This window comes from Cyprinus carpio, chromosome B2 (genome assembly GCF_018340385.1).
Source record: "Cyprinus carpio isolate SPL01 chromosome B2, ASM1834038v1, whole genome shotgun sequence".
In the NCBI taxonomy this organism is placed as follows: domain Eukaryota; kingdom Metazoa; phylum Chordata; class Actinopteri; order Cypriniformes; family Cyprinidae; genus Cyprinus; species Cyprinus carpio.
Window position 1 is genome coordinate 28,429,769 of NC_056598.1, and position 12,044 is coordinate 28,441,812.

The 12,044-nt window shown below is 34.8% G+C and overlaps 1 protein-coding gene across 1 annotated transcript; it reads right to left on the reverse strand.

The window, feature by feature from the left end:
* Positions 1-3,369: 3,369 nt before the first annotated feature.
* On the reverse strand, positions 3,370-5,193 carry LOC109108979 (CMRF35-like molecule 1). Its single transcript, XM_042719183.1, has 3 exons — positions 4,955-5,193; positions 3,794-4,114; positions 3,370-3,668 (listed from the first exon to the last, which is right to left on the reverse strand). Exons 1-3 carry the CDS (start codon positions 4,998-5,000, stop codon positions 3,370-3,372), a joined length of 666 nt encoding a protein of 221 aa, XP_042575117.1. The 5' UTR covers positions 5,001-5,193.
* Positions 5,194-12,044: the final 6,851 nt, after the last annotated feature.

Genomic DNA, 12,044 nt, shown 5'->3' on the forward strand with positions numbered 1-12,044 from the left:
CACAGCTGTTTTCAACACTGATAATTTATATAAATAATTAAATAATTTCTTGACAGAAACTCAGCATATTAGAATGATTTCTGAAGAATCATGTGGCACTGAAGTCTGGAGAGTGATGCTGAAAATTTAGCTTTGCATCACAGGAATAAATTACATTTTAAAATATATTTAAATAGCACACAGTTATTTTAAGTTATAATAATAATTCACAATGTTATGTCTTTACTGTATTGTTTACAAAATAAATACAGCCATGGTGAGCCCTATGAGACTTTCTTTAAAAAACAACCCTAAATTAAAAATAAATAAATAAATAATTGTGTAGGGCTAAATATGTTTCAACAACCCAGTATTCATCACTCACTATGACAGATTATGATCATTTATATTGCTGCCTCTGTTTGGAACAACATCACGGTGAATAAACGAATTTAAATTTTTGCATGAACTATTCCTTCATTAACAGTGCAGGTTTTTGCTGAAAGCAAATTCTTATGGAATGAGAGCTGTTACCCACCTTTAAAAGAAGAGGTTATATGAAACTACCAAAAACTGATATTTTTTGTCTTGTTACTGTGAAATGAAGTGATCCAGGCTGAGGGTTTGACCTCTTGGACAGGGACTGAGGACAACAGCAAAGGACATTTGTCGGGACATCACTGTGTCCAGCGTTATGTGTCAGGCAGTGTGAATAGCTTAATGTCTTTCTTCTTGCAAATGCTGTCTACATATTTCAAGTACCCTTTCTTTTCCGATGCATTCCTGATGTGCATTTATGTGTGAACGGCAGGCAGCAGAAGAGAATGAAACCTGCTGTAAACAAGAACCAAAAGCGGGTGGGAGGTTTCTTCACTAGCCTGGATACAAATGAAGTAGTCGAATCTATTTCCCATCTGAGGCTCGTTTGCTCTCCTCTTGACCTCTGTTGGAATAACACTGTGAATAAACAAACAGGACTCTACATTCACAGCTAGCTTTTGTAAGTTATTAGATATGCCGGTTTCTTTCATATAACAGTATTGTTTTTGAGAGTGAGTATTTTTTCCTCTTGGCTTTTTTTCTTCCCCAACATTACACAGACTGTTGAGTAGTGAACACATCAGGGTTAACTGTATAAAAGCATTCATTTCAGCTTGTGGGAACATCTCAAGGTGTTAAGCTTCTGCTGAACATTACAATAGTTTGTGTATCTCTGTCAAATGTCTATCAAATATCAGCCTATTTTATCCAAATAAATTATGCCTTTATTTGAGATTTGCTGTGTCAAAAAAAAAAAAAAAAAAAAAAAGAGTGAAAGTGTGAATTGTTATATCAGTTTTAGTTTTAGTTATTTTAGTACAAAAACTTTGAGTTAAAGTGAAAAAGCTGAAGTGAAAAAAAGTTAGTTTCAGTTAATTTTATTTTCTGTCGCAAGGAACAAAGTTTGCTTTATGGTTTTAGTTATCTATCTATCTATCTATCTATCTATCTATCTATCTATCTATCTATCTATCTATCTATCTATCTATATATCTATCTATAAGTTTGCTTTATGGTTTTAATTACTATATATATATATATACACACACACACACACAGAGATATAGTGTGTGTGTGAGTGTGTGTGTGTAATATTATCTTGAATGAGAGCCATGTAGACATTTTATGTATAAAAATGTATTATATTTTAATTGCAAATCCATTAAAATGTACTTTTATGTATTTATGTATTTATATATACAACTAAACCTTACACAAACAACACTTAAAATGCTAAAATATATAGCAGCTCAAAAAAGATCAAAATAAAAATAATTATTTATGCAAAAACAAATACTGAGTTATCTAATCTCAAGTCAGCATATTGTTTCTGGGTTTCTCTGAAGTGGTTAATTAATCATAAACTGACCTGAACTCATTGTGTGGGTTTCTGATGTGTTAAAGATGTTTCAGTTTTGATTCTCACACTGATTAAGAATAAAAGTAGAAAAGCAGAAGAAAATGTACCTCTAACAACCTTGCACACTATTAAATACTGTAGGTGAAAATTTTACAGATGTTGCAATAATCTTAAGAGTAAAATAAGAATCTGACAGAATCATGACCCTGCATGCATGCGACACTTAAGTTCCTCTTTTTCTTTCTCACTTAAAACAATTTGCGGCTTTACAAGAAACTGTAAATGATGTAAAACAGAAGATGTCATTACTTAACGTTGTAATATTCATAATGTGAATGGCCAGAGATCATCTGTTATTGAAGTCTCGGAGTGCTGTAGACCACTTCATCTCGTTCAGGAGGACGGCTCTGAGAATGACAAAAAAAAACACAAGACAGAGTGAGATTCATTTCAATAAGTCAGTGATTTAAAGCATCGAGGCCACTACATTATGCATTTCCACAGATAATTTAATGAGATCAAATAGATTACATCATATTCTTGCAAAAGGAAATATAGGCTATCATTTATGTGCATTATCAGCAATGTAATAGTATACTTACAATGGAGACCTGGTTTTGTTCACAATCTTCTGCTTTCTTGAAGACCACAGTGTCATACGCGACAGTCAATGGACCTTCTGCCTGTTAAAGGAGAGAGAAAAAAACTACTTTAAAAGATTGTTTAGATGGAATGAGTGTTATACAGTGCACAGGGCCATTAACATCAAGAACAATAACTATAATAACGTACACACCATTTTAAGGGCTAAACACATACCACAGAATAGACGTCTGGTTCTCGTTTTCTGATCAAAGCCCCTTTTTAAAACAAGAAGAGCCGTATTACAAAACCACAAGAAACCTAAAAAAGTTCCTCTATTCATCAAATGATATTCATTGTGAGTTTTCACCAAGGTAATGTAAGTGCAATAACTCCTATGAAATTTGATTTGAGGCATTAGCAGTGGAATAGTGCTTTGAATTGAATATATATGTGTTAGAACTGACTGTGTTTTTGTATAAGCCTCCAGATTACTAAAACCAGCATCAGTAACAGAAGCAGCGGCACAGCTGTATAGAGGAGGAGAAAAGTCCAGAGCATCTGGTCAGAGCCGCCAGGAGAGCAGTTGTTGTCCCCCATATCATTGCTTGCTGTTTGGTTTCTGCATATGGTGCTGTTATTAAAAATGGGTTTGCTTTTAAGAAAAGTAGGTGCATTTTTACCTGGACTAATATGGACACTGATACCCGTGGTTTCTGACTTTTTCATTACTCACGGAAATAGAACAGCATCGTCACTTTCAGCTGAGATCAGAAGACAAAAAAAGCAAAAGATAATTTTTTTAAAAATAAAATAAATATTATAAATATAAATAACTTTTTAATGGAATTAGTATTATATTATTAATTTAAACTGAGCACTTCAAATTTAAATAAATGCACTAAGTCTCATGTAAGTGGGTTGATTTTAACCTGCAGATTTCCCACAGAGCAGTAGTACCAACCAGAATCAGTCAGTCTCAGTCCAGTCATCAGCACAGTGAAGGATCTTCTCCCATCATCATCACTGATCTGCACTGATGAATTCTGGGATGTGTCAGTCCTCCCCACTGTGTAACAGCTCTGATGTGTAATTCTGCACCACTGTTTGAGTTTATTCTGATAATCAGAACTGTACAGACATTGAACACTGATATTACCACCTTCATGTCCTGATACACTGCTGCTCACCACAAACACATCAGGAGCTGAACACACACAGCAAAATCTTTGAGTCAAATATTCTATGTTAAACAGAACAATATAGTGAAATTAAATGTTAATGAAAAACAATGTGAAAAATAATGTTAATTCACCATAATAACTAATTTACCTGATTTAACGGTTACATACAAATATTTTCTGTCATCTGGGTTTGCATAAGTGCCGATCTTCACAGCACACCAGTAATATCCAGAGTCTGAGGATGTCAGTTTGTTGAGTTTCACAGTAAAAATATTGTTGGCTGGAAAATCGGTTATTGTCCATTTCCCTGGAGCATTTGTATGGGCTGTAATTTGGCAAGAATTCCAAAAATACCCTTCACACCAGTATTTTGAGTTTGGTTTATACTGACTGTCGTACAGACAGGGGATTGTAATGCTTCCACTTTCACTCAGAGTTACATGATCTAATGTCTTCATGCTCAAAGTTCCTGTAGGTAACACACAAACACACGTTTGTTTCTGTGAATTGCATGCACTTTCCATATAGACTTCTATTTTTATTCTGACCAAAATATATTTTCTATGCCCTAAACCTACTCCTTACAGAAAACCTGTTTGCATTGTTACACTTTTAGATAAACATTACTTACTATTTTTAAGATTTTTTTCTCCCTCGTGGGGACCGCAGGCCGATCCCCACAATGTCAAAAATTTCAGGTTTTACTATACTTGTGGGGACATTTGGCCCCCACAATGTAGCCTAAAAAAGTACACACACATACACACACAAATCCTCATCACCTACATTTCCAAATAAAAAGAACATTTTGTAAATAGAAAAAAAAAAAAAAAAATCATACTAATGATGTAAAAACCTTTTTTTTAGGATATCATTTGTGATATGTAAATGTGAACAAATCTGATATTTAGACTGAAACAATAAAATAAAGGTTTATGTTTCAAATATTTTCAGATATTTTTATTATATTGCTGCTAATTTTTTAATAATAATAATAACTGCAGGGAAATACACATTTTTTCCCCATATGACAAGAATCAGTATTGCAATATTGTGGTTACTGAAACATTTATAAAAGTTGTTGTAAGGTTTCTTATGCATGTGAAATTGAAGCAGATTTACACAGCCTGATATAAACTGAACCGTACCCTAAATTGGAATATATTTAACACACAGTTCTATTTAATGACCCTGTTGTGTCCTTATAGGAAGTAAATCCAACAAATTATGCAACAACAAAAACAGGGTAGTTTGTAAAAATAAAGGTAAAACCATGTTTTGGGGGTAGAATGTATTTTCTGCATCTTACCTGAGGTGTAAAGTAAAAGACCAAAGAGATTCAGAGAACGAGCCATTTGATGGTCAGAGTGAGTAAAAGACAGAACCTGAAATGAGCATTTCACTCCCTGCCAGAGAGAAACAAGCAGTTCCTGTTACTGCATTCACTGACGAATAAAAAACGGAAGTCAGCAGAGACCTCACAGACAAATACTGTGCACACACACACAAACATTGCTAGATCACATCCTTATTGCAGTAATGGTTTGACACAAGAGTATACACTCTTAAAAATAAAGGTGCTTCACAATGCCATATAACCTTTTTGTCTAAATGGTTCCATAAAGAACCTTTAACATCTGAAGAACCTTTCTGTTTCACAAAAGGTTCTTTGTGGTGAAAGAAGGTTCTTCAGATTATAAAAAGGTAAGAAAGAGATGGTTGTTAAAAAAATCTTTGACCGAATGGTTCTTTGTGGAACCAAAAATGGTTCTTCTATGGCATTGCTTGAAGAACCTTTTGAAGCACCTTTATTTTTAAGAGTGTATGTCTAAATATACACCGAAATATACAAAGTATCCTAAATAATAATAATAATAATAATAAATAAAAAAAGTGGCAGCTGTGGCCTAATGGTTAGAGATTTGGACTTGTAACCCGGAGGTCGCAGGTTCGAGTCTTAGTGCTGGTAGGAGTTGTAGGTGGGTGGGGAGTGAATGAACAGCGCTCTTTTCCACCCTCAATACTCATGGCTGAAGTGCCCTTGAGCAAGACACTGAACCCCCAGTTGCTCCCCGGGCGCTGGATATACAGGTGCTGGTCATATAATTAGAATATCATCAAAAAAGTTGATTTATTTCACTAATTCTATTCAAAAAAGTGAAACTTGTATATTATATTTATTCATTAAACACAGACTGATATATTTCGAATGTTTATTTCTTTAAATTTTTATGTTTATAACTGACAACTAAGGAAAATCCCAAATTCAGTATCTCAGAAAATTAGAATATTGTGAAAAGGTTCAATATTGAAGACACCTGGTGCCACACTCTAATCAGCTAATTATCTCAAAACACCTGCAAAGGCCTTTAAATGGTCTCTCAGTCTAGTTCTGTAGGCTACACAATCATGGGGAAGACTGCTGACTTGACAGTTGTCCAAAAGACGACTATTGACACCTTGCACAAGGAGAGAAAGACACAAAAGGTCATTGCAAAAGAGGCTGGCTGTTCACAGAGCCCTGTGTCCAAGCACATTAATAGAGAGGCGAAGGGAAGGAAAAGGTGTGGTAGAAAAAAGTGTACAAGCAATAGGGATAACCGCACCCTGGAGAGGATTGTGAAACAAAACCCATTCAAAAATGTGGGGGAGATTCACAAAAAGTGGACTGAAGCTGGAGTTAGTGCTTCAAGAACCACTACACAAAGATGTATTCAAGACATGGGTTTCAGCTGTTGCATTCCTTGTGTCAAGCCACTCTTGAACAACAGACAGCATCAGAAGCGTCTCGCTTCAAAAAGGACTGGACTGCTGCTGAGTGGTCCAAAGTTATGTTCTCTGATGAAAGTAAATTTTGCATTTCCTTTGGATATCAGGGTCCCAGAGTCTGGAGGAAGAGAGGAGAGGCACACAATCCACATTTCTTGAGGTCCAGTGTAAAGTTTCCACCAGTCAGTGATGGTTTGCAGTGCCATGTCATCTGCTGGTGTTGGTCCACTGTGTTTTTCTGAGGTCCCAAGGTCAACGCAGCCGTATACCAGGAAGTTTTAGAGCACTTCATGCTTCCTGCTACTGACCAACTTTATGGAGATGCAGATTTCTTTTTCCAACAGGACTTGGCACCTGCACACAGTGCCAAAGCTTCCAGTACCTGGTTTAGGGACCATGGTATCCCTGTCCTAAATGGCCAGCAAACTCGCCTTAACCCCATAGAAAATCTATGGGCTATTGTGAAGAGGAAGATGCGATATGCCAGACCCAACAATGCAGAAGAGCTGAAGGCCACTATCAGAGCAACCTAAGCTCTCATAACACCTGAGCAGTGCCACAGACTGATCGACTCCATGCCACGCCACATTGCTGCAGTAATTTTCGGCAAAAGGAGCCCCAACTAAGTATTGAGTGCTGTACCTGCATACTTTTCACGCTCATACTTTTCATTTTTTTTATATTTTGGTTTGTTTGTATTTAGTTTGAATCGTTTCTTTGTATAGAGATTGCTAATGTGTCGTCATCATGACGTATTCGGGAAACCGCGGCACAAAACACTAAACTTCTCTGCATGGAGGGCCTGACGCTATAAACTGGAATAGAAGTGCCGTAAAGCTTAAGAACGGAATATTCTTTTATCGTTTTTATGCGTGACAAAAATAATAGTACAAGCCATGTTTCAAGACAAATAGTTGACGAATGGCATGGATAGCAGCAGTAAGGAGGCCCCAGATTACCTTCGATAACACTCCACCACACATGATGGTGTGTGTTCAAAGCATTTTCACAGAAGAGTTACAATTACTCTCTGTAAATGTTATGTTGTGGCAAAAACCCGTGTTTTGTGGTTTTTTTTGACTTAACCAGACCATTAGCTTAGTTACCAACGTACTAAGCGTAACTCTCAGTTTTAAATGTTGTACATCTAGGCTACAATAGCAATTTATTTTGGTGACTGTGTTTGCAGGCAAACCTGCCATGAAATGTTGGAGTGTGATCCTGACTGACCCCTTCTGTACCTCTGTACCCTCCATATGAGGTCAAAGCTACGAACACAGACCGGTTGCCTTTTTGCATGCTCACATCTAATATGTTAATGTTTATTGTTTTCCCAAAATTTTTGTAATGTCTCTTCCATGTGTAGTAATTTTTAATGTCTGTAAAAATACACAAGACCGATGAAATGCTGCCTCCTTTATCTGTATTTAAGGAAGAATTGTGCAAAATCAGTGTTCTTTGCAAACACCACAATTCATAATTTTTCAGTTTCTTTACAAATTTAACATGTAAAACACATTTAGATGATATACATTTACATTTTAAAAAGTCCAATAGAAAACTTCGTGTGTGTATGCACTAACACTTAGTATCGTGTAGTAATATTCTGGAAGTTCGGCGGCAACAATGTCCCTTGACCATCGCTCTGCTCGTAAGGATCCAGTCTTTTGATTCCCTTTTTTTCTCGTCATATCTCGTCTTTGCATTAGGATTTAGTTTTAGGCGGTATGGTTCAAATTTTCTGAGATTATATTCGTTTTTCACGCTAATTTTTCATTGTTTTTCATGACTATGTAAACTGGCCAAACATACCCATAATTCTTTGCGTTCTGATGACGTTGCCGCCCAGTTGGTCACATGTCTTAGCAATCTCTATTGGTCTTAAGTTATATTCAAATTTTCTGAGATACTGAATTTGGGATTTTCCTTAGTTGTCAGTCAGAATCATCAAAATTAAAAGAAATAAACATTTGAAATATATCAGTCTGTGTATAATGAATAAATATAATATACAAGTTTCACTTTTTGAATGGAATTAATGAAATAAATCAACTTTTTGATGATATTCTAATTATATGACCAGTTACTGGGTTACTATACTTGGCAAATGTCAAGACTTTCACTTACACTTTCATAAATGTACAAAACAATGGCATGACTAATTAGCTAAGTGACCATTCATAATAAAAAGGGACAGTTATTGTCATATTGTATGCCATGTTCATGCGCTTTATGCATCAAATCTGAACTAGACAGAATATACACGTTTTGAGCTGCAAATAAAAATCATTCAGTGTATCCAAATATGAGGATTAATTTTATTTATCAGAGCATTGTATTAACAGGGCATTTTCTATAAAAAACATGTCCAAGGATAAAATCCAAAAGCAATTCAACAAGCAAAATAAAAAATTACAAATGCAAAAAGGAGTCATTTGCATAACAGACTACATACACAAAAGACCGTTACCTTTAAACTATTCAGGTGCATATATATGGGGCATGTGTTTGTTCAGGCATTAAACTGACTCTTAAAAGATAGCTTTTCATGTTGAAGGACACACTGAAATTTGGGACCCATCTAAATTAAAGTTTTCAGGCTTAAGAAAAGCCAAAAGCATTTCCTAAAACTTTGCCTTTCCATGCTTTTGTTTTTCAGAAACACAATCCTACTCTCTCAATAAAGCCATGCTTGTTCCTTCAAAAAGCACCACAGAACACGCCAACAAAACACACTAAAACTCCTCTGACTCTCTGCATCCTCCCCAGGAACCAGAGGTTTTTTTTTTTAAATATTTTTTTTAAAGCTTCTAATTAATCTGAAACACCTGCCTCCAACTAATTAGCTCAACCCACATCATTAGCCCATTAGTGAGATGTACGTCCCAAACATTACCAGAAGAGGGAGACAGAGACTCTACAGAGACTGAAATCTGCAGCAATGTGGAGAAATAGACTGATATATTTTTGACTGTGACCTACTGTATAATGACTAATCTTGCGAATGCAATGCCTGATCTTCACAAAACATGACATACAAGTCTGAAAAAACATGCCAAATTTGACGAGTTTCTGCTGCTCAGTGGGCTTTGGTTATATAGTTTTTAAATATCTCAACTTTTTTTAGAGTGTAATCATTTTGTAGAGATGGCAGTAGATATTTAACCTGAGCATAGGGCCAGAGCAGGTTCAGAAGAGATAGAAATTACTTCTGTAGCAGCCTAATCTGCAAAATGTTTATTATTTTACCAAAATAATCATTAAAATATACATGTTATTGTTTATTTCGTACTGATCTGAATAAGATATTTGACATAAAAGACACTTACACATTAGTCCACAAGAGAAAATAATAGTTTAATTTATAAAAGAGACCCCATTCAAAAGTTTACACGTGATTCTTAATATTTTGTTGTTACCTGAATGATCCACAGAAAGAAGGGTTCAAATATGCAGAAGATGCTGGAAAACCAAAGAATGTGCAGGAGCTGGAGGATTTTTCTAAAGAAAAACAGGCAGTTGAACTGCTCAAGACAAACAGAGGGCTCATGAACAACCATCACAAATTATAAAAACAGTAATGACACATATATTAAGATTCAAAGGTATGTAAACTTTTAAATTGGGTCTTTTTTTTATAAATTCAGTTATTATTTAGTCTTGTGGAGTATATGTAAACATCTGTTATGTGAAATAGCTTATTCAGGACAGTACTAAATAAAAAATAACATGCAATTTTCATGATCCCTCTTATTTTGTTTCAATTATTTTGTTTTCAATTATTTCAATTATTCAATTACCAGCTTTTTGCCAATTTTATAATACCTTCTGATGTCACCTATTATGAGATAAATGAATGCAGTTAGAATAAAATACAATTTTCGATTTAATTTATTTAATCATCTATAATAACATCTAATTCTCAAATGTATTATTCTTAAACTTGTCCAGAACGTCCTGCTCCAGCTGTTCCTCAGGAGCGGGAAAGACTTCAGAAGTTGGTGCTATAATATTATTAATAAAATAAAAAGAAATAAATAAGTAAGTAAAATATTAGAGTGTTTCTTCATTTAGGGGCACTTTTACATCTCAACATAAACTTCTCTAAATAATGTGAAAGAATTTGTTTAAACTCTAACATATTAACTAATTTGGTTATGACAAGACAGATCATCACCTGATACAAAACATTTCAATTAACTTCACATAGGATCCTTAAACTGTCACTCTAATGTCAGCATTGTTTTGGGACAGTGAAATCAATCAACTATTAATCAATACTTCATAACATCTCTATGTGATTGTACCATCACTAAATCTCCAATATGATCCTGTCTCACTCCGGTTCTTTCTCTCAGCCTGAATCAGGTTGTATTTTGCAGACACAAATGGAGAACGGGCCTCTTCCAGAAACTCTTCTTCATCTTTTTCCTCTCTTTCTCTGGCTCCTTTCTCCCTCCATCAGTCTCAGCATCAGCAGCCCCAACATGTGTGTCATCAAGCCCTGTAACTGGCACTGGTCCTCTGCCGTGTTGGAGGTGTATTTGAGTAGCACATATGGTTCGTGTACAGGCCCCATATCAGTCACTGTTTGTGGTCCTGAACTAAAATTTCCCATGAGAAGACCATTCCTCACTTGCTAATAATCTTTCTAAATAGAATTGTAATGTAATAAAGGCATGCACAGAGGTGCAGAATTTCCTAAAAAAAAAAAAAAAAAATGTCACATGGTCCTGTTTAATAGCAGAATTCCTGTCTGTGGTTGATAAGTTATATATTTTGCTGTATCGTGTATATCAGTATATCGGCCAGGCTTCTTAAAGTTTTTGACACATTAAAGCGATAAAGAAACATTCATGAATGGGGACATGTGGAAACTGACCACCAGGTTATTGCTCTGTTGCAGGATATGATTTTTGCAGGACACGTGTGTGAGAGATATATTTTTTTATTAATTGGAAAACATATTTGCCATCACAACTGAACATTAAATGCGTTTTACTGAATTCAGAGCATCTTTTACTGTATTAATCAACTTTTCAGGAACACACAACATCCATATAATTCTTGAGAGCAGAATTATGAGTATCCACCTTATTTTGAGACTTCAAATTCACTAGCCGCTATTGGTAGACCTAAGTAACCAAAAAAATGACAAAGTACAGTAAACGATAAAACTATCTGGCTGTCTTATTATTTATGCCAATAGAAAATCTGTACAAGTAAAAATAACTTTAAGAAAATGACATCTGAAGTGCCATTATCTATATTCTCAAGGTTTTTATAAAGGGATTTGTCCATGCCTGATTTTATACATTTTATTTCTAAAAATTTCAAAATGTAGGCTATTATTATTATTATTATTATTATTATTTTATAATAATAACTGGATAATTTAACTGGTGAAGCATGGTGATGTCTTTTTTTAACCCTATTTATGGTGTCTAACCTTAAAAAGTGACAATGATTACACCACACACGTGAGATTATTCGTGGACGTGTTTAGACATTACAAATGTATGAATTGTGTGTTTTAAAAATTGTTTATGAAATTTTTGAATAGACAAAGAAACACACAAATATATATGCTGTATAAACTATTTCATGCAGACAGTTTTATTGGCTTTTTA